At 36.1% G+C, this 23,432-nt stretch overlaps 2 protein-coding genes and 1 long non-coding RNA gene across 8 annotated transcripts; 2 read left to right on the forward strand and 1 right to left on the reverse strand.

Moving 5' to 3' along the window:
* Nucleotides 1-660: 660 nt before the first annotated feature.
* Nucleotides 661-1,233, forward strand: LOC136254082 (uncharacterized). The gene is made up of 4 exons (XR_010700289.1): nucleotides 661-733; nucleotides 778-1,008; nucleotides 1,060-1,160; nucleotides 1,200-1,233. It is a non-coding gene; the product is annotated as an uncharacterized lncRNA (long non-coding RNA).
* On the forward strand, nucleotides 1,231-2,244 carry LOC136254081 (ATP-binding cassette sub-family C member 4-like). Its single transcript, XM_066046739.1, has 5 exons — nucleotides 1,231-1,411; nucleotides 1,480-1,569; nucleotides 1,623-1,795; nucleotides 1,852-1,957; nucleotides 2,006-2,244. The coding sequence occupies exons 1-5, from the start codon at nucleotides 1,265-1,267 to the stop codon at nucleotides 2,171-2,173; spliced, it is 684 nt and encodes a 227-aa protein (XP_065902811.1). The 5' UTR covers nucleotides 1,231-1,264; the 3' UTR covers nucleotides 2,174-2,244.
* A 4,065-nt stretch (nucleotides 2,245-6,309) lies between these two features.
* On the reverse strand, nucleotides 6,310-20,939 carry LOC136254052 (uncharacterized). Of its 6 annotated transcripts, none has more exons than XM_066046709.1 (19): nucleotides 20,552-20,803; nucleotides 20,465-20,496; nucleotides 20,320-20,381; nucleotides 19,507-19,597; nucleotides 19,175-19,231; nucleotides 17,198-17,231; nucleotides 17,091-17,145; nucleotides 15,830-15,981; nucleotides 15,722-15,777; nucleotides 14,785-14,851; nucleotides 13,380-13,421; nucleotides 12,280-12,400; nucleotides 9,032-9,337; nucleotides 8,860-8,966; nucleotides 8,316-8,407; nucleotides 7,281-7,307; nucleotides 7,141-7,214; nucleotides 6,920-7,081; nucleotides 6,310-6,620 (listed from the first exon to the last, which is right to left on the reverse strand). In XM_066046709.1, exons 4-19 carry the CDS (start codon nucleotides 19,594-19,596, stop codon nucleotides 6,428-6,430), a joined length of 1,635 nt encoding a protein of 544 aa, XP_065902781.1. In that variant the 5' UTR covers nucleotide 19,597; nucleotides 20,320-20,381; nucleotides 20,465-20,496; nucleotides 20,552-20,803; the 3' UTR covers nucleotides 6,310-6,427. The 6 variants fall into 6 exon arrangements, with proteins under 6 accessions (XP_065902781.1, XP_065902779.1, XP_065902777.1 ...); XM_066046707.1 differs by having other exon boundaries at nucleotides 20,320-20,390; XM_066046705.1 differs by lacking the exon at nucleotides 20,465-20,496 and having other exon boundaries at nucleotides 20,320-20,440; nucleotides 20,562-20,803.
* Between the last annotated feature and the right edge of the window lie 2,493 nt (nucleotides 20,940-23,432).

Genomic DNA, 23,432 nt, shown 5'->3' on the forward strand with positions numbered 1-23,432 from the left:
ATATTATGATGCATGCATTATGTACTTTGACTTTATGACCCTGTGTCAAACCTCAAAGCAGTCATACATATGAAAAAGAACTCCATAGTATTAGTAGAGAACACAGCTATACATGCATGAAAACTGCATTTTGTTCTTCCTAACAATAGTTTGGTGCTCTAGTCACCTGTCATACTATCGCGTGATAGTACAGTAGACCCTTGCTTATCTGAACCCCAATGTGTCTCAGGCAATGGTTCAGATAAGTGAATTGCTCACAGAACTCTGTTGAAATACTCTAATAGAACATGCGCAATCACTTTCAGTTTTGGATAAACAATTGTACAGATAATCATGTGATAGTTGAAGGTCTACTGTGCTAGTAGTAGCCGACTTTTGTTGTAGTTTTGTGTGAACAGTATGCAGTGGGTTACTAGTGTATACTTGCCATTAATTTTATTGATAATGTAGGACGTGTACTTAACCGATTTTCAAAAGATATTGGATTTATGGATGCTCTTTTACCAAACAAACTGTTGGATTGCATCACTGTGAGTACTATTGCATACATGTAATTTTCATTGTACAAATTAATGCATAATAGTAGGGTTACGTCTTGCTGGTGTCTTTGTGACTGCTTGTGTTGCCAACTACTGGTTACACATACTTGTGATCATTATTGTTGTATTACTACTTCTATTCCGCCATTATTTCTTGTGTGCTTCAAGAAATATACAAAGACTGGAGGCACTGGGTGAGTTTAATCTCAGTTGTTTAAATATTTTATTGTTTCCTCAGCTCGTAGTCCAGTATACCCTCACATTTCGTCTACCATTCAAGGCCTGTCTATCATCAGAGCCTACAAGGAACAATCTAAATTTCTTAAAACTCACCATTTCTACCAGAATGAACACACTAAAGCATGATACTTGAAGGTAGCCACTATTCGATGGTTTGGGATGAGACTTGACATATTGGGAGCAGTCTTTATTATGTTTGTTGTTTTTACATCTATTCCATTGGCTGATGGTATTATATTAATTTTGTAAGTAACAGTTTATCATATTAACTTGTGTTTAGTTCTTGATCCAGCACTTGTGGGATTATCTTTGGCCTACGCTGCTACTGTCAGTGCCATGCTGCAATATGCTGTCCATTTAAGTGCTGAAGTGGAGAGCCTGGTAAGAAATTATTCCAGATATTATGTGTAATGTACGTAGATGGTATCAGTGGAGAGAGTCATGGCTTATGGTCCATTTAATATTACTGCATGTAGGTTGGAATTATGGGGAGGACTGGAGCTGGCAAGTCTTCATTGTTGGCAGCATTGTTCAGATTAGCAGAACCAGAAGGAGTGTTTGAAATTGATGGAATACAAATAACAGATATAGGACTGCATGATCTTCGTAAAAGGATATCAATTATTCCACAGGTGATGTGTGTAGTATGTTGTGATGAGATACGTATTATGTGGCATGGATTAGTGTGTGTATGATACAGGACCCAGTACTGTTCAGTGGAACTGTGAGGTACAACTTAGACCCATTCAATGAACTTGCAGATCACCAACTATGGGATGCCTTGGAAGAAGTAACATTACTATATAAATACAGTATTTTAGAATAACAATAAAATTCATACAGGTTCAATTGAGAGAAGTTGTAGTGAACTTGGAGGATGGGCTAGAAGCAGAAGTGTTTGAAGGTGGTTCTAACTTTAGCGTGGGTCAACGACAGTTAATGTGTCTAGCAAGATCTTTATTGAGGAGGAACAAGATCCTTGTGATTGATGAAGCAACTGCCAATGTTGATCTAATGTGAGTGAAAGCATTAGCTTGAGAGATGTATGGTGGACACCTCTTTTTGACTATAGAACGGATGGTATAATTCAAGAGATGATCCGCAAAAAGTTTAATTATTGTACTATCCTTACTATTGCTCATCGACTGGAAACAATAATGGACTCTGATAGAGTACTGGTGAGTTAGGATGATGGTGAACAATGTGTAGATGTTGTTGATTTGTAGGTTTTATCTTCTGGTAAAGTGATAGAGTTTGATACACCATATAACCTCCTACAAAAACAACACTCAACATTTCATAGTATGGTAAAGAGAACTGGTCCTGTAGAGTCAGAAAGACTTAAGGATATTGCTAGAACAGTGGAAAAATTGAAACATGGTTCCAGATTATAGGTAGCTATTATTAGAGTAAATTTTATCATAAAAGTCACTACCATGGTTTATGATTGACATCCAAAGCAGCACATGCCATATAGCAAATTTGTTCACGGATTTCTATCAGCCAAAATTCTGAGGGGGAAAGTTTTTACTCCTTTAGGGACCATCCATAATTTTCAGTCTTTATGCAAGCATACAAAGAGTACTCTTTTTTCTAACCCCCTCCCTCCTTCACAAAGCATACTGTATAAATGTTGATACTATGTACAGTATAAGTATATCAATGATTATTCATCATTTTATAAGCGTACGTGTGATTTAACCCCCTCCCCCTAGCGTACCCTTTGTACTCTTGCATAAAGGCTGAAAATAATGGATGACCCCTTAGCTGTTTACAATATTCAAACAATGCCATGGTAATCTAGCTGCAAATCTTTTTATTTGGGGAGAGAGGGGGGGAGAGGGGTAGAGATTTTCATGGTTCTAATAATTTAATTTAGACCACCAAACTCCAACCTGCATAGGTAACTATACTAAATTTGAAATGGATAACATACTACGATTTACATTGCAACAGTTGTTACATTTATTTTACATGCATTCGGTAATCAACATAATCATGTCATTCAAAGTTTACCTTCAATAATTGCAGAGCTGCCACCAATAATTTAAAAGGTTTTACACGTCTTGCAAAATGGTCTATATACTGTATGTAGTTACCAACAGAATCCAACTAGAAAAGAATGCAACAGTGTTTATGTGTGCACAGTACAACAAAAAGTGAAAATGAGATTTAGGTACAATGAGTCTCCCAATATTATCTGGACATAATGGCCCCTAATAACAATAATAAAGTATAGGATCAAAGCATAAGGAAGGAGCTAAGGAGTTGTTATTAGTATTAATATATAAAACTGAGGTTGCTCACTTGGAAATTTCTTCACAGTGAAGAGTGACCATAAATTAAAATTTATGTTGTATATATATGACTACTCTCTCTTCCCACTATATAGCACAATACAAACTGATCTTTGCACTATGTAACAGAATAATTGAAATAATGGGTGACTAAAAGAATTGAGTATAATTCTGGGTGACTTTCAGAGTAGTTTTAGTGGAGGCACTTAACCAAACCAAAATAAAAAAGTTTGTAATGCTCTAATAGAGCAGTCACATACCTTAATAAGACAGTTACCCAAACGTTATGTGGATGCTGTATTAGAGTATCTTAAATTTTATATACAGTTACAGTAGAACAGATCTCTTTCTGTCTTGTTCTCATAAAATCTCACCTCCTAAGCACTAACCAAACACTATTACATGGCTTCACTATGAACAGTTGATGACTGCGACTGTAGGCTGGCTTTTAAGGACTACTAATTCCTATGGCTTCACATGCAAAATCTTGGTTTTCATTGATCTCTGCTTTCTTTCCACTCCCTTTTGTATCAGATCTGTTTTTGGTATTTAAAGTCATCATCTCCAGTTATAAGTACTGACATTAAGACTTGGTTTATAGTGCTTTAATTTAATCAGTGAATGTTTTATTAGAACATAATTTTCACTACAAAGTGACTATTATATTAGAGAGCATATCGATCTAAGGAGATAATTAGGCTCTATTGCAATTTCCACTTTCCACTGACTGCTGTACTTCAGTGGAATTAAGCTCCATAGTTTGAAATATCCATCTAATAATCATGCTAGCAATATGCTGGTATACCACTCCAGCTTATTATGCTGGCATAGTTTTGATGCACACCTACTTCTATAAGCCTGACCATGAATGCAGAGATCACATATCCCGGCTGTTGTGGTTCCTCGATCTGGCACAAGCCTAGACTGCATGTTGCTGGGGATCAAGTCACCGCTGGGTCTGGGATTTTTTTCTGCTTTCTTCAACATTTCAGTTACATGTTTCAGACTTCCTGTATTCACAGGATAGCATTTAACATGGTTTCTTTTGTGGTTGTGGGAGCTTTTCAGATGAGTGTTCTATTAGGATTGTACCTGTTCTTTCATGACAACCAATATTATTAAGGGGGCAAGCAACTATGTCCTATGGCTTCCATGAATAAAATTATGTTTTTTTGAAGTTGTAAAGCCAACAAAGATACTGTTCCCCACCTGATAAATTAATAAAACATGTTGTAGTTGAGACACTGAACTTCTGTTTAGTGTAAATCTGAGTGAAATCCTCCAAAGCATGGCGTGGTTACAAAACACTGTAATTTTTACACCAAAATTGATTCTTCTCCTACAGCTAACTGAAGGGGTCAGTGGCAAAGGGGGGACAAGTGCCATTACATAACCAAATAGCTAGTGGGCATTAAACAGACATCATTGAATTATAGACTGCCATGAACTTTTAAATTCTGTTGTTTACTTAGTGACAAGATCATTCATATGGCTAAAACAGAAATTAACAATTCTAATTTTTTTATAAAATGGAAAATATGTCACATGTCCCCTTTTCCCACTGACCCCTTCAATTGTAAAACTCCCCAAAAATTCTTGTAGTGGTATGAAACAGTATTATTTTAACAATTACTTCCATACTTTTGTTGCAAATAATATACTTAGGTAGAAGAGGATGAACTTTAAGAACATAGAACTAAAACTGAGAAACTATAAAGATCCATAATTGGTAGAGTTGGTTTAATATTCTAAGATAATTGTAAGAAATGTTGCTAATTAACCTGGGAGCATAATCGGAACACTGAAGAGCTTAACATAAAACTTCGGAATTCCTTGAAATCATTTTGGGAAAAATTTTGAGCGTATATAGTTAATCTGCAAGAAGCTGTTGACTGATTATGATAATATTATGCCATTTGTTCATCTTGTAATTACATAATTATTCTAATTCTTTTTTTCACTGATCTACAGGAAAATCACTGTTGTTCATGATCCTTGCAATATCATCCATTGTCAAGCAAATTTAATTTGCTTCTTGTTGGTTCACTTTGATTATGATTTGCCAAGACTGAAGCCTTATTCACTGCACGGGAAGCCCCCTGACATGTTAATTATGTGGTAATATGTATCCAATAGCACGTTAACATGTTCATATGGAAACCGTTACCACAGACAATTTTGTTGAGTAGCACTGCCTAACTTGGATGTGATCACAGGGCTGCACAAGCATGCATATACTGAATGAAGCCATACATACACACATTGCTGATCACAACATGTATTACCTGCTATAGTACACTCAACTGCAAGGAATTGAAAGTACTAGTGTTGTTAACTTCCCCACCCACATTGCCGCTATGTCTCACAGAGTCATGGTCTGGTCATTATTAGGAGTTCACCATTATTAATTTTCATCATCTCAGTGTTTAATGATTGTATAGAAGCAAGAGTTCATAATAATATAAAGGGATGAACTCTTGATAGAAGTGATTACACTTCATGATAACGATCAATAGAATATTGAAATACTCTAATAGAGGCTATAGAGCATTCAGCTAATTCTAAATAAAGCCTCCTGCTTGCCTGTGGTATACAGTAACTTTCTGATCTGAAACATATATATAATTAAAAATAAGTTGTCTTAGCTGGTAAGATATCCTTTACAAATGCATGTGCAAACTGTATATCAAGTGGAGTGACCTCCTTTTTCCAACTTACGTACATGTACAAAATAAAAGATTTGGTTGTATGACAGTTTCAATTTTGTATAGTACTGTATGACACAGCCACTATTATAGTATGTTCACATTGAGCTGAATCCTGAAAAACAGCTAAAATTTAAGTGGATTTTTTTCTCAACAGAGTTAACATTTCAGCCAACCAGATAATTGTTGGTAACAGCAAAGGTGTCAACAACAGACACGTACAGTTTGGCTCCATTATAAGTTCTGGAAAGGGCTGTAATGGACACTGTGCTTATATGGCTTCCCCATAGGAAATGTATTGTGAAAATTTTGATTGGCCATAAACATTATGTCAAACATTTGAACAAAAAGATTTTGAAATATTTTTAGTGGGTTAAGCAGTACTACAAATGACTGAAATGAGCCAAATTTCAAGATCATGTGCAATTGTATCCATGAGTTATTAAATGTTTTTGAGGGTTCAGCTCAACGTGAACATACTATATAGTATTAAGAAGATAATATAATGATCACGCCGTGTCATTTATATCATAAAAGCATTGACTGGAAACCAGAAAATGTCATGACATCATAGTATATGACATAATGTAAATGAATTATTAGCTTTTAATTTAAATAAATAAATAAATTTACATATTAAATAACCCTAAGTACTAGTAGTACTTTTTTGTTGCTTTTCCAGTCTCTTTGGGAAGAAAGCAACTATGATGAATGATAACAAAAATACAAAAGAGAACAGGATAAATATCAAATGAAAATCCACTGGAAATCCAATATGTTGAGTTGTGTCTGACAGAGATAAGGAGTAAAGGGCACCAAACATCAGTGGAGAAAATGTCCTGGAAAAAGTGATAAAAGTAATGATGTTTCTATTCAGTGTGCACGTGCGTTGTGTGAATGTACATAAGTATGCGTGTGTGTGTGTGTGTGTGTGTGTGTGAGTGAGTGAGTGAGTGAGTGAGTGAGTGAGTGAGTGAGTGAGTGAGTGAGTGAGTGAGTGAGTGAGTGAGTGAGTGAGTGAGTGAGTGAGTGAGTGAGTGAGTGAGTGAGTGAGTGAGTGTGTATAAACATGCATGTATACCATGTAGGTGAATTTGCATTGTGTATACAAAGTACAGTAGTTGTCAGTACAACTAACCTGAACAAACTGGTCACTGTTATTGCCAGACCATTCACTGCTCCCAATTTATCAGGTGTAACTGAGTTATTAATGAAGAGTGCTTGACATATAAAACAATTGCTTAAAGTTGAGCGAATAGTCAGTAATGCTAAAATCAGGATAATCCACAACACAGGCTTACTGCAAACAATGATTAAGTAAAATATAAAATTCTGAATGTACAAACAGTTTGTACATACTTTCCACTGGTATATGTAAGTGATGGAAAGAGAAGTACGACAACAACTAAAATTGAATTGTTGATCAGAAATGTCTACAGTAGGAAACAAATCAAGTTAATTTTATTACTATATAGCTATACAGACATCTAAAAGCTCACCATTATAGTGCCGAATCTCTTTTCCATCTGTAACATAAACACACAATAACTTTAAATAACTATTCTGTTACATGTACCTTCCATACATACATATAGGTAGCTAGTGTAATTAAATTCCAGTGTGTGGGAGTGTTAAAGTGCAGTGCTGGGTGATAACTACTATACAGCTAGATGATAACTATAGACCCAACGATAAGTAACTTATCACCCTGCAGTGCAGCCATTCAGACTAGTTCATGGCATCATAACCATGATTGGTATTGTTTACCTGGACACTGTTGCTTCGTAAAATTGTTCCATTGCTACAGTATAATAGTGTCTGTCTAGTAGCAATGAAGTTAAATCTCTTCGTGACCTAGACAAAATCTTATGAGCTTACTTTAAAATTGTGACACTGGGATATAAAATAGGTACATACACCCTCTATACTTGGATATCATTGTTATGACACTCAACCTCATCCTCGCTCTACCTTATAGTCTTGTGTACTAACAACAATATCACCATCGTAATGGGAGACAACAGTATGAATTTATTTGTCTATTTCACAATATATTAATTATGATACAAAGTTGACCCTAACAAATCAAAACACCCTTACAGAAAAAAGACCAGTAATATTAGTATGTTTGTTGTGGGATAAAAGCAGGACTGGGGGACAAGGACTCCGCAACTCAACAAACAAAATCCATCTACACAATGAAGATATATCATATACATTTGCAGCTAATGGTTGATCCGAGAATTGTACAGCACATTTACCACCTTTGTTCATGCTCATAACAGATTGAGATACTGTAATAGAGTAGTCATGAAGTTATTAAAATTTTGATTAAGTTTGTGATACTCTGACTGTTTTGTTAGGAAGTGACTGCTCTGTTACAGTATTTTGATAGATGGGTGTTGAGGCTCCACTAGTACTGCATACGTTGCACACATTCATTGTTTATCTGTTTTTGTTCCCATCATCCTGTCCCACTTTATAGCCTCCAATTTTCCTGTCCCCATCCTGTACAGTATGTTAGCTCAACTTACCGGATTGTACACTATCAGTGATAATGGAGTCATCAGCACTCCCACTATACCCAGGGTGGTACCAATATTGCTGAGAGTGAAATCTAATCCACCTGTACAGTGAAATATGTTTGTAAGACTTATCACTATGTATATCATGTATATATACATACTAATATTGCTGCAGTTGCTCAATAGAAAACAACTCTATATTGAACAACTGTGTGTTAAAAGATCTGTGTCAGGACTACGTACATCAGGAGCTTACAAGTGCTGAAGCATACGTATATGAATGCTTTAAAAAAAATGGTAATGCATTCAATTTTGCTAGAAACTTTTTCTTCATGATCAGTGTTTAGATACTTACCCCTACATAACAGTGCATGTAGCTAAATATTTAGTATGTATGATTAGTGAATTTCCCAGGAGGTAAAGAAATGACCATTCATGAAAAATTAAAATCCATACGTATACATGCATGCACAACAGCTAACAATATTTTTAATAACACAGTTAAACTTCATGTAAAATAACCACTATACAATAATATACAATTATATCATACCTAGTGATCTATCAGTAGAGGCCCACAATGAGTAACACTCATCGAATCCAATAGTAGCAAATGAAAAGAGTCCATACAAAAACACTGTACTAAATGTCACCTTGTCTCTAAGAAAAGGGATAAATGTATGTAGCTCTGATGTAAGTATACACTCAATATTAGAATATTGTACTTTATTAAGCTCAGAAATACTTGACAACCAGATGCCAAGTGTTGTTTGGACTGTTTTAATCTTTTTTTGAGTTTCAACGATCTTTTTACTATCACAGCTTCTCCTTCATCAACCAAAAACACATCCATAATTACTGTATCCTCTTCATTATCATCTTTATCAACTACTTCAGTACCACCCTGTATTGATGTGCTTTGTGGTGGGGAATCTTCTGCTGATTTTAGGTCAGTTTCTACTTCATATGTGTTATTACTGGGTTGATCATGTGGTTCTAGACCAGTTTTTATTGATGAATCATCTTCATTGCTGTAAGCAATACAAAGATAGATTTGTATAGATCTCCCAAACACACTGCACAAATTATATATTCCTATAACACATGCACTCACACAATAATAATGTGACCTTCAGCTATATAGTTCACACCAACGTATTTTTTTATAATATAAAAATGTATTGAACAACTATGGTAAAATGATGGCTGGCTGCTATGAAGAATACATTATGCAAGTTTTAAATGATTTGTTACCAAGTAAAGCAAGTCTCAAATTTATGTAGCCATCTTAATTGCCTCCAAAACGTTATGTGTTTTACATGCGTTTGTTTATATTGAGATAGAAGTATTGTACACAATTATGCAATATGCCTGTACTTTCTTCATATGTAACACCTACCTACTTGTACGGATGAGTGAATACAGGGATAAAACTATACCTATACCTTGAATGGTGCCCAGTGAATTTGCTAGGTCATGGTGAACACATTAATAGCCCGGGTAATTTGAAAATTGAGCTACAAGTTAGTGGCTATAATAAAACTGGTACTGTCAGAAAGATTTGTGACCAGATTTTGGAAAAAAGATCCAAATCACACATTAGAAGTCTTGAGATAAACGGTTTTAAAGAATTTAAGTCAGCATAACTTTCCAAGGATAGCAAGCACATGTATGAAATTTACTCAAGAGATGCATCAATCTATTATCTTTCAGACCACTTCCAGTACTTGTAATTGCCTGTAATGCTTCTTGTCAAATAAGATAGAAAATCTGAGCAGTTGGATGAGTGAAGTAGTGTCATGAGTGCTCACAAAGGGGAGGACAGTGGGGTGGGCAAGAGATAGACTTCAAAATGGATGATTGAAGTCCAGACAAGAGATTACATGACTGTGCTGGCTTCGTAGCAGGTGATATGCAGCAAAATCAACAGAAAAATGTTTGGCCAATGTTATCAGCAGTAAACCACTGGTTCTTGTCAAATCACCCCTTCACAAGACCATAAACTGCCATTTTAGTTCTCCACACCACCAACAGGAATCAGAGTGAAGAAAAAAAGTTTTCATGAGCAGGATTCCAACTCCAGAATTTTTGCAGGGTAAAATTCAGACTGTTAAAGGAGAGGGGCTAAGGCATGGTAATTGTTGCTTCAGTCTAGCAACTTCATAGCAAATAACCACTCTCCAGCAATGATTCACTGTTAAATTGTACCATGGAAGCTTTGTAAAATGCAATTCTGAAATATTACACAATAATATAGGCCATTATCATATACATAGAGATGCTGGGGTGATTGTTTTAAGCGGTTTAGTACTAAAGACAGACATAAAGAGTGTTTGCCACTACAAGTCTTGTAATAAGTAATTCTTTGACTGAAGAACTGACTTTGGTATTAAGACAATTTGCCATCACCTCATAAAGTAAGACTTACGTACAAAAAGAAGGGTTGGGTTCGATCCACCCTTATTCTGGTACATTAACAGTTCAATGTCCTAATACTGGATCTTTGTAGTTTTGACAGGAATGTGGGCAAACTTTTCAGCAAGTCTTCCTCTACACCATTGCATTCAATGCACTGCAAATAAGTATTTTGTTTGGAAAAATAAAAAAGCCACTTTAACAATTCAGTGAAGTCGTTGATAAGATGGCTGTCTGACACTAAAGGGATACACACAGGCAGTTATTCAGATAGTATTTCTGAATCAGCGTTATAATAGCTATAATGGTTATCATCAAAGCTTTTGCTACTAAGATCTATACCAGTACTACCTTATTGTTTTGACATAGTTGTTATATTGTTGTATTACCCACAACCAAAACTTAAATTATTTATAATCAATGTCAGCCACTAAAATTCCTGTTAAGACACATGGTAGTGTGCCATGCAGCCAAGAAAGTCACATTGTGTGCATGTTTACAGGAAGAAAGAAAATGCGATTTCAATATCATGAATACATAGTATCCATGGTCCCTTCTCCAAAGCACACCATTTTTGCATTATCACCGTCCACCAGGTAGGGCAACCTACACAGCAAATTTACACTAGCTGTTTGTGACATATGGGCATTCAAAATTTAGTTTTTTGCTTTGTTTTTTTCTTAAGCCTTAAGGGGTATACAGGGGGTGAGATTTATTTTTACACAATTTGTAAGACTTGCTATAAAATACAAATGCGTGTCCAGCTTTTACTGCTTATACTTCAAGTATTGTACCAAGCTACACATGCTTGTATGTAAGGTTATAGTATAATTGTGACCAGATTATACAGAACCGAACCAAATCGCACATCAGGCAAAATCAAACTAACACCACCAGTGGATAGCTACATTATCGTACTACAAGTTTTGACCCTCAGCACTACTCAAACTACACGAGGCTGGTTTTAATAGACGTCTTTTCTGGGTGGTGTGGAGTGCCCAAATGGTGGTTTCAGGCCTTGTGAAGGACCTGGTTTGGCATGAATCAGTGGTTTACTGGTGGACAGCCTTATAATGTTGGCCGGACGTGTTCTCTGTAGATTTTGCTACATATCAGCCACTAAGGAGTCAGCACAGCCCTGTAATCTCATGTCTCGACTCCAATCGTGGTCTGCCTCCATTTTGAGGCCTATCTTTTGCCCTCCCCACCACCCCCCACCCCTTTGTGAGCACTCGTGATACTACTTCGCTCGTCCAACTGCTCAGATTTTCTATCTTATTTGGCGGGAAACTGTACAAGCAGCTACAAGTACTGGAAGTGGCTTGAAAGGTAACAGATTGATGCATCTTTTGTGTAAATTTCATACGCGTGCTTGCTATCCTTGGAGAGTTATGCTGGCTTCAATTCTTTAAAACCATTTATCTCGAAACTTCTAATGTGCGATTTGGATCGTTTTTCCAAAATCCAGTCACAATTGCACTTCATGAGTATAGACACAACTACAGAGATATTGCATATGTGATAGTGGTTGTGTCCTATGCTTCTGCTAATAACTTACACTTTATCAGGTTTTTCAGGTTTATCAGGCAGGAGAAAACCAACTGCAATAACTCCCACTGCACACAGAAATGCTGCAAACATACTTGGTAGACAGTAGGGGAATTTCTCCAAAAAGGAATCTAGTAAAATTGAAACAGTTGTGTACATTATGTTAAACAAAATTGCACAAGACATTGTAATTATGTGACCTGTTGAGCAAAAACCCGACTACTTTCTCAAATTTAGCCAATGGGCTGTTAAAGTTTCACCATGCTTACAATAAAGAATCTTAAGGTGATGAAGTGACATTTTTACTGCGATGTAATAAAGCTCAATGGTGTAGAAATGAAGCAAAGATATTCCTACTCTTCAAAAACAGGGTGGGTATTGGGTAATAAGTTGTAACAATAACAATTTGAGCCTTGTTTTACTGTTTTCAGATGCAAAATTATTTGTGTGGCATGCATTTCTTTATTTAAATGTATGTTAATTAAGAATCATTTAATTAACAGAAGTAAATTATTAATCACACAAACACACACTCATGCATGCACACATGCATAGCAATTGGGGAATAATTGTATGAGTAATAATCAGAAATTCACAAAGTGCAATTACAAAAGTACACTTGTGAACATCTATCCAGTTCTCTGGGGCCATTAACTGATGATTGCAACATCCTTTCAGCACTAAATAGCTTCTGAATAAATAGCATTAGTTGTTACACTTACAAGGTTTCTGTCGTGATTGGCTATTTGTTAAAGTAGCAACCAAAGATGGCTTCTGTTGTCATACTGCAGGCTTCATCTGATGCTATGAATACTTGAACCTAGGATGTTTTCTATCCTGCAACTCAGCTGTTTATATGAGATTTGCCATAAGTTGAGGCAATACAGTAAACTGCTTCTGAGATTCTGTTATCTTTAGAGTAACCATGCGATTTGAGATAAATTGCACTCTTACTATTGGAACTAATGTATGGCAAAGTGTATCACTATGTGGTTACCAGCAAAAACACAATTGTACAAACAATTCAGTTTTTACTGAGCAGGTCATACTGTAAATAATACAATATACCCTCTTATTCCTCGTCACAAATAACAACACATGCACACTCACTTGGAGGCAAGTTATACTGTCCAATTGGATCAGCTAATAGACCTATATGAATACCACGTATGAACATTTAACAATTATACATGTCTTGGTAGTACCAATTGCTATCCACTACACATATAGTCTACTGTATGTAGGTACAACTATAATTATTACAATGAATGTAATATAGCACTAAAATTTCTCTTGCAAGGAAACAACTGATCTTTAATAGAAAGTTTCACATAAGAGGTCACCAGAATAATTATGTGAAGAGCAATGTGCAGACAAATTGAGGAGTGACCATAAAGATTACACCCTTAATTGAAATTTTATACGTAGAATACCATTCAGAACTAACTGGACACTATTGAACCTAAATTCATTTTTACTATATAGGTGCAGTGTTGGGGGTAATGCATTATTTATGCAATGTGTTACATAATAATTATTTCTTTTGTGGTAATCAAGTATTATAACTAAATATGCTATAAAAACCAGTAATATAACTCAAGTTACTTTGCTTACAAATGTAAAGTGTTACCTAAGTAGTGAAGTTACTGTAACCAGTCTAATATTATTACTATAAGTAACAAAGTTACTAATCTCATTAGCAATCCACTGAGTAGCACCTAGCCAGAATGAAGTAACAAAGCTACCTTGAATTAATGAATGAAGCTTATTCACCAGCTTCTTAAAATTCTAACCAAGATTTACACATTGTCCAACAACGCAATCATGTCACGTGATAAGGTGGTAGTTGCACACGTGACAGCCTAGGGCTGTGGACACAAAGTAATATAATATGTAATATTATTATAGTTACTTTATTTTATGGGTAATATGTAACTGTAACTAAATAGTTTAGCTGCAAGTAATAAAAAATATGTAATGAGTTACCTTTAAAAAGTAATTGCCTCAACACTGACTAGGTGGCTGCTTTAGGTACGGCCTAGTGATTTTTCAAGCAGAAAAATTTTCACGGTTTTTGTGAATTGACAACTATTCGTGAAATTTCCCCTCAAAATATTTACTTGATGCATTTCTCAAAAAATGCATTGTTTACACACATCCTAGCGGATTGTAGCTGGAGCAGCAAAGTTACCCAAACTTTAAATGCTCAATTTTGATGTAAAAAAAACTGTAGTGCTGGAATCTGTACATGCTAGCCATGTCACCAAGACAGTTGTGATCACATGGCCAACTGCCATCATGCCCTCTTTACATATCACCAAAGAGAGTGTATATTGTGTGCAATGAAGTTAATTTTTTGGAGACAAGTGTGTAGCATCAAATTTCTGGTGAATTTGCAACAGTTTCCACTTTGTAAAACAGCACACGAAAAACTTCCTCCTTGAAAACAAGGAAAAAAGTGGTTCATGAAACATTTCCCTCCAAAATTTGCACGGTTATACTATTCTACACTAACCTGCTGCTGCTGGTCCCACTACTATAGCAGTTCCAAATGATGCAGCCATTATTGACATTCCGAATCCCTACAAAAATAACAACAGTGGAATGTTTGCAGCTTATTATTATATACAAAAAAATGATTTCAAGTAAAAGGAAGGATCACAGAAGTGAAAAAAGGAAGGTCGCCTACACCTGCAAATATACAGGGTGTACTAGTGGACATTTAATCCAATCTTCTTACTTTGATTCCTGGAGGCATGGTGAAAGAATTACAGACAATTTATAGTGATAGGCAACAAGAAGCTATCAGTGAGTTTCCACAAATCAACACCTTGTGTTTTCAGAAAAAAAAGAAATGGCACAAGGAGTACTAAGGTATATGTAAGAGCATGATGTGTGCATTGTATGTACATATGTATACTAGCTGCGGTATGTCAAAAGGCACGTGCAATGTCAGTTTGAAGCAACATCTAACAGTTGAAAAATTAAACCTGCAGCTTTGGCCACTATTAAGTTACGATTGTATGATGATATGGCATCGGTATGCCAGTCAGTATAAGTAAGTCAGTCCAATATATTCTGTAGCGACTTAATGGAAGTACTTCAGGTTGTACTGAAGATTGTAACCAATACTGCCATGGAGCCATCGGCATGAAAGCATATTGTAAATGTGGTTTTTGGTCAATATTTCTTTGTAAGAATCCCTTCTATACAATATTACACACAATACTGTATGATGAAAACAACAACAAAACACTTTAAATAGCACTGCTCTGCGGGAGTGCAGCAGAGTTTGACTAAATATGGTATACAACACAATCAAGAGTTTAGTTCGGGTATTAAGGTCACAATGTAAGTACTAGGTATGTATATTAGATGTGACCATGAAAAAGAAGAATTAATGTTCACCATGCCACATTTGCTAAGATGGTCACATACAGTAATGTACATACCTTATTTATGTCATCAGAATGTTCATATACAATAGCCTTTGAATTACCAACAACTCCTAAAAGAATAACACATTAAATACCTTCATAACTAGTTATTACACGTGTTACCGTTGGATAGTCCAGTGAGAAATCTGAAGATGACAGCCATATAGAAGTTGATGCTGAACCCAAAGAACAATGAGGAGAATGCTACACATATTCCACTGTACATCAAGATGGTCTTCTTGCTATGTGTATCAGCTAACCAACCCCAAAAGTAACTAAAATACAAAGAGAAAAGTAAACAAAATACGTAGCTATATTTGATACTAGCCAATCCAATACATAAAATGGAAAAATACCATCCGGCTGCTCATGTTGAATGTTTAGCTCATATGAGTATAAAATCACAATTCATGCTTCAATATTGATTATGCCAAGAGTAAATGTGACCCGCTGAGTGAAAACCCAGCTTGTTTGCATTTTCCTCGAAATTCATTTAATGACTTTTTGTTGTTAAGAGGGAAAAACTAATGGGCTGTTAAAGTTTCAACCTTTTTCTTTTGTAGTTATAGCGATAGACAACAAGAATAGTAAAACAATTGATTTGTACAGTGTCTATACAGAAAAAAATTTACAGGCATTCATTTAACCGATCATAAATCTTGAGTACAATGGGCTATGGAAGTTGTGCCATTCTATTCACCATGAACGGGCATTCATCAAGGTATAGTTTTTTGGCCTAAATACACCTATGCTATCAAGCAAGAAGGCTGTTTAAGTTTAAAAGTGGAGACAATAAAGTTACGTTTTACCGCAATGTAAACAAAAGCACTTAACAAAAGTTTGCTCCATGGTACAGAAACAAACCAAACTACTTTCCATGAAGAGGAAAATCCATTGGTATAGTAGATATTTCAATCTGAGTCTTCCTTCACTGTTTACTGAAGTGATTATAACATTGCATAAAATTATTTATGTACAGGAGTTTTTTACTTAATGTGTTTTAATGGCATTATCTCTAAAACAGAATTATCCAGGTTTTCATTCAGCGGGTCACAAATACAGTGTTCCCTAGATTACCCCACCCCCCAGACATGTTCAGATAATCAAAAAGTTCAGATTATTGAAGCCCATTCATTTATATGCAGAGCCCTGTTCAATTGCCCAAATAGGATGCACACCTTAGACATAAAACAGTCAGTTCTACTGTTTGAATGACCAAGTGTGCGGATAATCAAGGGAGTACTGTAATGGAATTCAGTCTTGGTTATAATTATATTTATTTCACATGTGACCTCTCTGCTAACCATTCATGAATTAGTGTGTATACAGCAATTGGAAAGATTTTTACTACATGTACGTATACGCACATAGATGCTGTTCATACCTTCCACATAACCTTCCTAAATACATTGAAGAGGCCATAAATCCAGCATATCGTCCTAACAGTAGAGGTTTACTATTTAGTTCACTACATAAGTATGCCCACCATACCAACATTTCTATCTCCAACGTCAGGTAGTAAGAACTATATAACATAATGTAGTTACACGTACAAAACAGCTACTATAAGCATGTACATTTTATGGTACTGCTCAAGCGTAGTGCTATCTCACAAGAGTGTGAACGATTTAAAAAGTCACTAATTAAAAGGTGTGGCACTCGTGGCAATTCATTCCAAACAAAAACGAGACGAATATGCATGAACAAAATGGGTGCCACACCCTTTAATTAGCAAGTTTTTTAATCACTCGCACTCGTTTGAGCAGTACTGTATGTACACAATAACTTACATAAAATTTGAAATAGCAGTTAGTGAACTACTGTATATACATGCTAGCAATTAATAGTGTGTTATAGCAACTGGTTTATTTGTAGACATGTGTGACCGGATTTGCGAAAAGGTATCTTTTCCACACATTTTACCATAGATATACGACTCCTAATAGGGATTAGAAATGGCGTCATGCGCCAGAAATAGGCTTGTTTAGAATGTTACGGGTGTTTTCCGTAATTTGTATCGTATACTAATTTAATTGGCCCCTAATGAAGTTTTTAAAGGTTTTACGAGAGTGATTTAGAACTTAAGAGTGAAGTGTGCTGTCATCCTACTAGTTTTGGTCCACAGCTTTGGCATTAGATTAAAGCTTGAAAGACAAACGGTTACGCTAGACAGCAGCTGTGCAAAGTCAGGAAAATAGAAACACGACAGTACAACAACACCTAGCCAAGTTGTATCCAAGGAAATATGCAGCATTTAAATTATAGGTGTGGCTTACAAACCATACTGTTCAATTCTAATAACCAAAGGGGTTCTAAAAAGCCATGTATCGTCAATACCAGAAGGTGTACACAGCTGTTACAAGAACAGAAATATACAATGGTGTAGAAGTGATACTGAAACAGCACAATAAGATGAGTTTCTTCTGTGGGAAAGGCAAGAGGCCAGTCAGTGACTTCCACCAAAGCAACTTGTATTGCTCAACCTTAGAGAACTTTCATATTCTACTAAACCCACTTTGATGGCCTACAGTGAAGAGAAATGTTAAGCAGTAACAAGCGAAACGCACCTCATATCTAACCAGTGACGTCAATTGTGCAGGTAGTGTACTGGGTGCGTGATGCCATTTCCAATCCATGTAAGAGTCGTATATCTATGATTTTACATACCAGCAAACAAAATGAAGTAACACTTGACTATGTATACTGATTAACTTGCTCCTCAAACTGCAGCCAAATACTGTAGCAACATTCATTGAAAATTTCAGGCAATTATACACCATGATCAAAGAGTTATGTATGAAGATTCAAAGTTCAAAAAATGGGTCAAAATTTGTGTGTGAAAAGGGTACCTTTTTGCAAATCTGGTCACATACGTACCTACAGTACCTACTCATGTATCAAGTGCCTAGATACATTAACTAACGTCTAGAACTCATGATGCATGTTTGCACTATTTGAGTGAATGAATTATACCTATACAATATTTCGTGATTTCTTTCCCATTGGTACACTCAGGCAAAATGTCTTTTTCACCCTTGTTCTCAGCTTCATCTCGGATTTGGGTGATAACTATGATATTGCCCATGCACTGGAATATAACTATAACATGCATCAATAGATTTTTATGATAACTGCATAAGAGTGCGTTCAGAACCCATCTACAGTACATTACTTCTTTGTTGTACAGTAATCACAGCAGTTGGACATACATATACATGATAAAAAAATGAGTGCATGTAATTTATATACTGTAGAATATGCTAAAAATCTGCTAGAATTTTATAATAAAAGATACAGTAGCCATTATAGAGCTTGAACCTGAGTGAATCTAGCTTTGTATGTCTTGTCCTTGCAGTATACACATCAACATGAACTATTTGTTATTCAAGTTGTTGTATAGTGATAAAATTGGTAGTATGATGAATTACGGTAAATTCACTTCAACATGTCACACATGCTGATACATACCTTAACCATGAATGGTAGATAAGGAAATATCAGTGTTATTGTAAGTCCACTGGAAATCTATGCAGCGTGATAACACAAATTATTACATGTTTACAATCTGGATATGTATCCAAAAAATTTACATACTGTAAATAATCAATGAAGTAGCTGTCATGGGATTTGCATCATGCCAACAAATATTAATAATTATTTACTAGAGCAGTGACTAGGTGAAAAGACAAGCAAAATGCTTAAACTGATGCTTTAATGCATGATCCACATACGTACGGTGTGCACTCTGTACATAGCCACAAGAACTCTTTTTCAGCAGCAATGATATTTACACCACTTACCATTATAGTAAAACAAGACACATACACCTTGACCATATGCTTTGTGATATGATGGTGTTGCAGAAAGGAATGAATTCTTTGTTTCAACATCCTGTGAAGATAAACGTATATACTGCAGAGTAAAGATTATAACACCTAGCAATGGGACCATCAAAATTACTGCACATGCTACGCTTACAAACAATTTGTGGCCAGAAAAAACACATGGTAACATAAGTCACAGTTATCAGCATCACACTGTCTAGCGATTGTAATTCTTCACTATAATGAAATGCAAAATTCCAGTTTGAGCTATTAAATAGAGCAGTCTTTAGTCTCTTAGCACACCAAATTTTAATTACCTCATGTGAGTAATCATCGTGTTATAAGTGAAATCACAAAGCGTATTGTGTGCTAATTATTATTGCATGCCCATGCCAATTATTGGCATGAGGTACGTATTATCGGCACGTCATATTTCAGTGATTGACCAACTATCAACAAACTTTACAAAGTCATGAGTGATTACCTCTCTGGTGCCTTGTTGGTTCGTTGTAAAATTTTTGTGGGATATACAGTCCTTGGATAACTCTGTTTCACAGAAGCTTTACAAACATGAGTCCAGCTGTTCAAGAGATATTCAGGTTAGACATAAAGCATACTGGTTTCCAATACAAAATTGTTTTATGTAACTTCATATATTCCATACTCTGCCGGTATAATTTACAAGTGCCAATAATTTGTACCTGCCAATAGTTGGCAACTTGTGTTACATTGCAGCGGTTCTCACCATAAATTCAAACAAATAAATCATGCATGGCTTAAGACACTCACCTTGACACTCACAAAGTTCCCACGATAATGTAATAGCTACAGATCTTGCCAAAGCTATATCACTATTGGTACTGAGTAGTCCAGCAGCAGCACAGGAAAAAGAATCAGAAACATAGAAATACTACATGAAAAGAATCACTCATACCTAGCCACGTTTTAGTCTGGTATGAAATTTGGCTGTCAAAATGATGGATACTCTCAGGTATTATAATTAAACTAAGGTAGGCCTCACCTCTTTCAACCTGTTTCAGTATCGTTTCTCGCTTCTTTCATTTCCTCACCTACGGAAGGCTCGTAATGCCCACCTCTTATATTGCCAGAATGGTGTAAACACAGCAAACGCACTCGGATACTGACACACCCTCGGAGCTGGCCCGAGGGCGAGCTGGCCACAGTGACCTTTCAGCATGCGTTCAGACGGATTATCTTTCTACTGTATTCTGGCCGAGATTCTGGCTTAACTTACGATGTGACATTTTATGAAAATACAAAGTAGTACACTCACTTTTTAAAATCATCTTAGTACTGTACATGTAACGCATTATCTTGGCACCATCACGATTATCCGACGATTTACCCACACGCCAAACTGTTACCATGTGACGCAATGCAAAAATAATTGCGGGCGCTTTTATGAATTAAATGTACCACGCGCAGGTGCCCTAGTTATTAGACACCCTAATATAGTCTGGTAGATAAAACTTGGAACCCGGAAAAAAATGGTATAAAAGAAAGTTTGGTATCATTTTAAAGCTCTTTTCTCATAGAACAACACATCCAAAGTCCCAAAAAATCCCCCTTGGGGAATTTGTTTTATATCAATTTAAAATTTCCAGGTGTTTTCAATCAGTATGTGCAAAGAACAAGCAGCTGCTAACAACCATGACTGGATCTGCAAGAACCCCACATGTCAGTACTAGTTCATTTTTTTTGTATTTCCATTTTAGCCAAGGAATGGTAAACTGAAGTTTCAGCTCTAGAAGCCAAGCACTTTTGAAGTGACAGTGCTACAAAGTGGTAATAACAGTACTAAAATCAATTTGTACAGTGACAATAAAGAATATAAACTACAGGTACTTAATTAAATGGTCACAACTTACGATTGCAGTCCTCTATCAAGATGCAACTTGCATCATCAGATTCTCCACGAACAGGCGAATCCATTGCTGGGTAAGTTTTGTCTTCCAGGCCCTTCCTACAACCATCACCAGGCAAAATTGACAACATGAGAACAAAACTATGGTGATCCGCTTGTTCAACACAAGGCAGACTAATGCTCATACTTTTTGTCTCCTTGGGGGTACAGACATGAAACAAAGATTTACAAACTCCTATTGCTTTGGGGATCATGATGCTATCACGGTTTTGCTGTTAGCACCTTCCTTCATTGAGAAAGAAGTGCTAAAAAAATTCCTAAATATTTCACCCAATGGCATTGCATTCATAAATCAGGGGGAAATCGTGGCTATTTTACACGATTACACATGAAACTACAAATTGTGACTATAAACTATAGCTACATGTATAACAACTATGATATGACTATAACAATGAGAGTACAATTATGGGGAAAAGGAGAAGTCATCATCCAAACCTTGTGAGCCCGATATCATAAAAATAATCCTGGCATTATTTGTTCAGCATGAACACACTGAAAGTTGTTGATGTAAGTTTCTCCTAGCCACGGAACTACGATCAGTAATGGGTCTAAGAATTGATCTCGGAATTGATGGTGCAAAGGTGTCCTTACCCCAAAAGATTCCACAACTAGTGGAATGAAATGACCTCCTCTTAAAAGCTATTACTCTAAACACTGAGTTCAATAGCAGAGACTTGTTCACAAATGATTTGTAGTAATTGTGTTGACAAATTGTGACCGAATCTGCAAGAATCCCACATGTTAGTGTAAACCTAATTTTACAGTAGCTACCTATAGAATGCAGGAGTTATATTTGATCCTGATTATCACCATGGCTATCCTGCCTATTTTGGTGTCTCTGTCTGCGGTACTACTCAGTCTGCATATAATATCCTCCTCTGCTTCCTGTGCTACCCATGGGGTGGCTGCTGCTACAGCTGGATAGGTGGCTAAGGATACTACTGAAGCATCTGGCTCCTATGAAAAAGCAGCTAAAGAAAATTCTGATCTTTTAACTAGCAAACTGATGTGGACCTGGTGTGGCCGGCTAATAATTTTACTCAATAGGGTGCCTCACTCTGCTGCTGGAATGACCAGATATAGGTAGTCACCCATCAGTTGCAAGCTTTCTTGCACCTTTTCATTTGGGAACAACTGGCATAGTGCCTGTCTATAAGATGCTAGAAGACATACTGTAATTTATGGTTGATTTTATTCTGCAAAGTTACAGGGAAAGCATTAGCTAAGACTTCTTAGTATAGTGATAATCGGAAAGCTGTTTTTCAAAATGATAGCATTGTGCGCAGTTCTCCTTCACTATACCAGCAACAAAGAAAAGCTGCACATTACATACATAGGTAATCCTGCAAGCTAACATGTTATGTATGTGTATTTGTGCCTCTGCCTCCCATTCAATGATACAAAGCTACTGCTAGCTCAATGCATTCTGTTTTACTTAAAGAGCTATGTAAAAGCAGTTAGTTTTGATTACATGCCTTCTGCACTGCAGCACGCTACTGATAGCTCCTAATCTCACATCCTCCTGATTACTTGAACTGTACATTAGTTGAATCATAGAAATTTTGGTTTCACAAACTTTACTTGGATCTCTGAGATCAATGCATGCTGAAATGTAGTACAGGTGTTTGGTTATTCAAAGTATATGTATCTCAGCCTTCCCTGGTGCCATCAGCTTTTAAACTACGTAGCAAAAGCTAATTACCTGCAGCTTTGTTTACAACAGCTGTGTCGTTATCATCAGTATCAGGATTAAGAAAACACTTTCAAAACTGCAGCACTCCCTTTAAAGGGTTTGATGCTACAGTATGTGCCTTCATCCTTTACATTGCTCACAGTTTGCCTCTCTAAAGACTTATTTAAATCACAGCCTTCACAGGTCCTATGGTGCCATCTTTTGCCATAAAATCATTCTGGTCATTTGATATTGAAGATGTACTTAGTCTCACTTACATAC

The sequence above is a fragment of the Dysidea avara genome, chromosome 4 (genome assembly GCF_963678975.1).
Source record: "Dysidea avara chromosome 4, odDysAvar1.4, whole genome shotgun sequence".
NCBI classification, from domain to species: Eukaryota; Metazoa; Porifera; class Demospongiae; order Dictyoceratida; family Dysideidae; genus Dysidea; species Dysidea avara.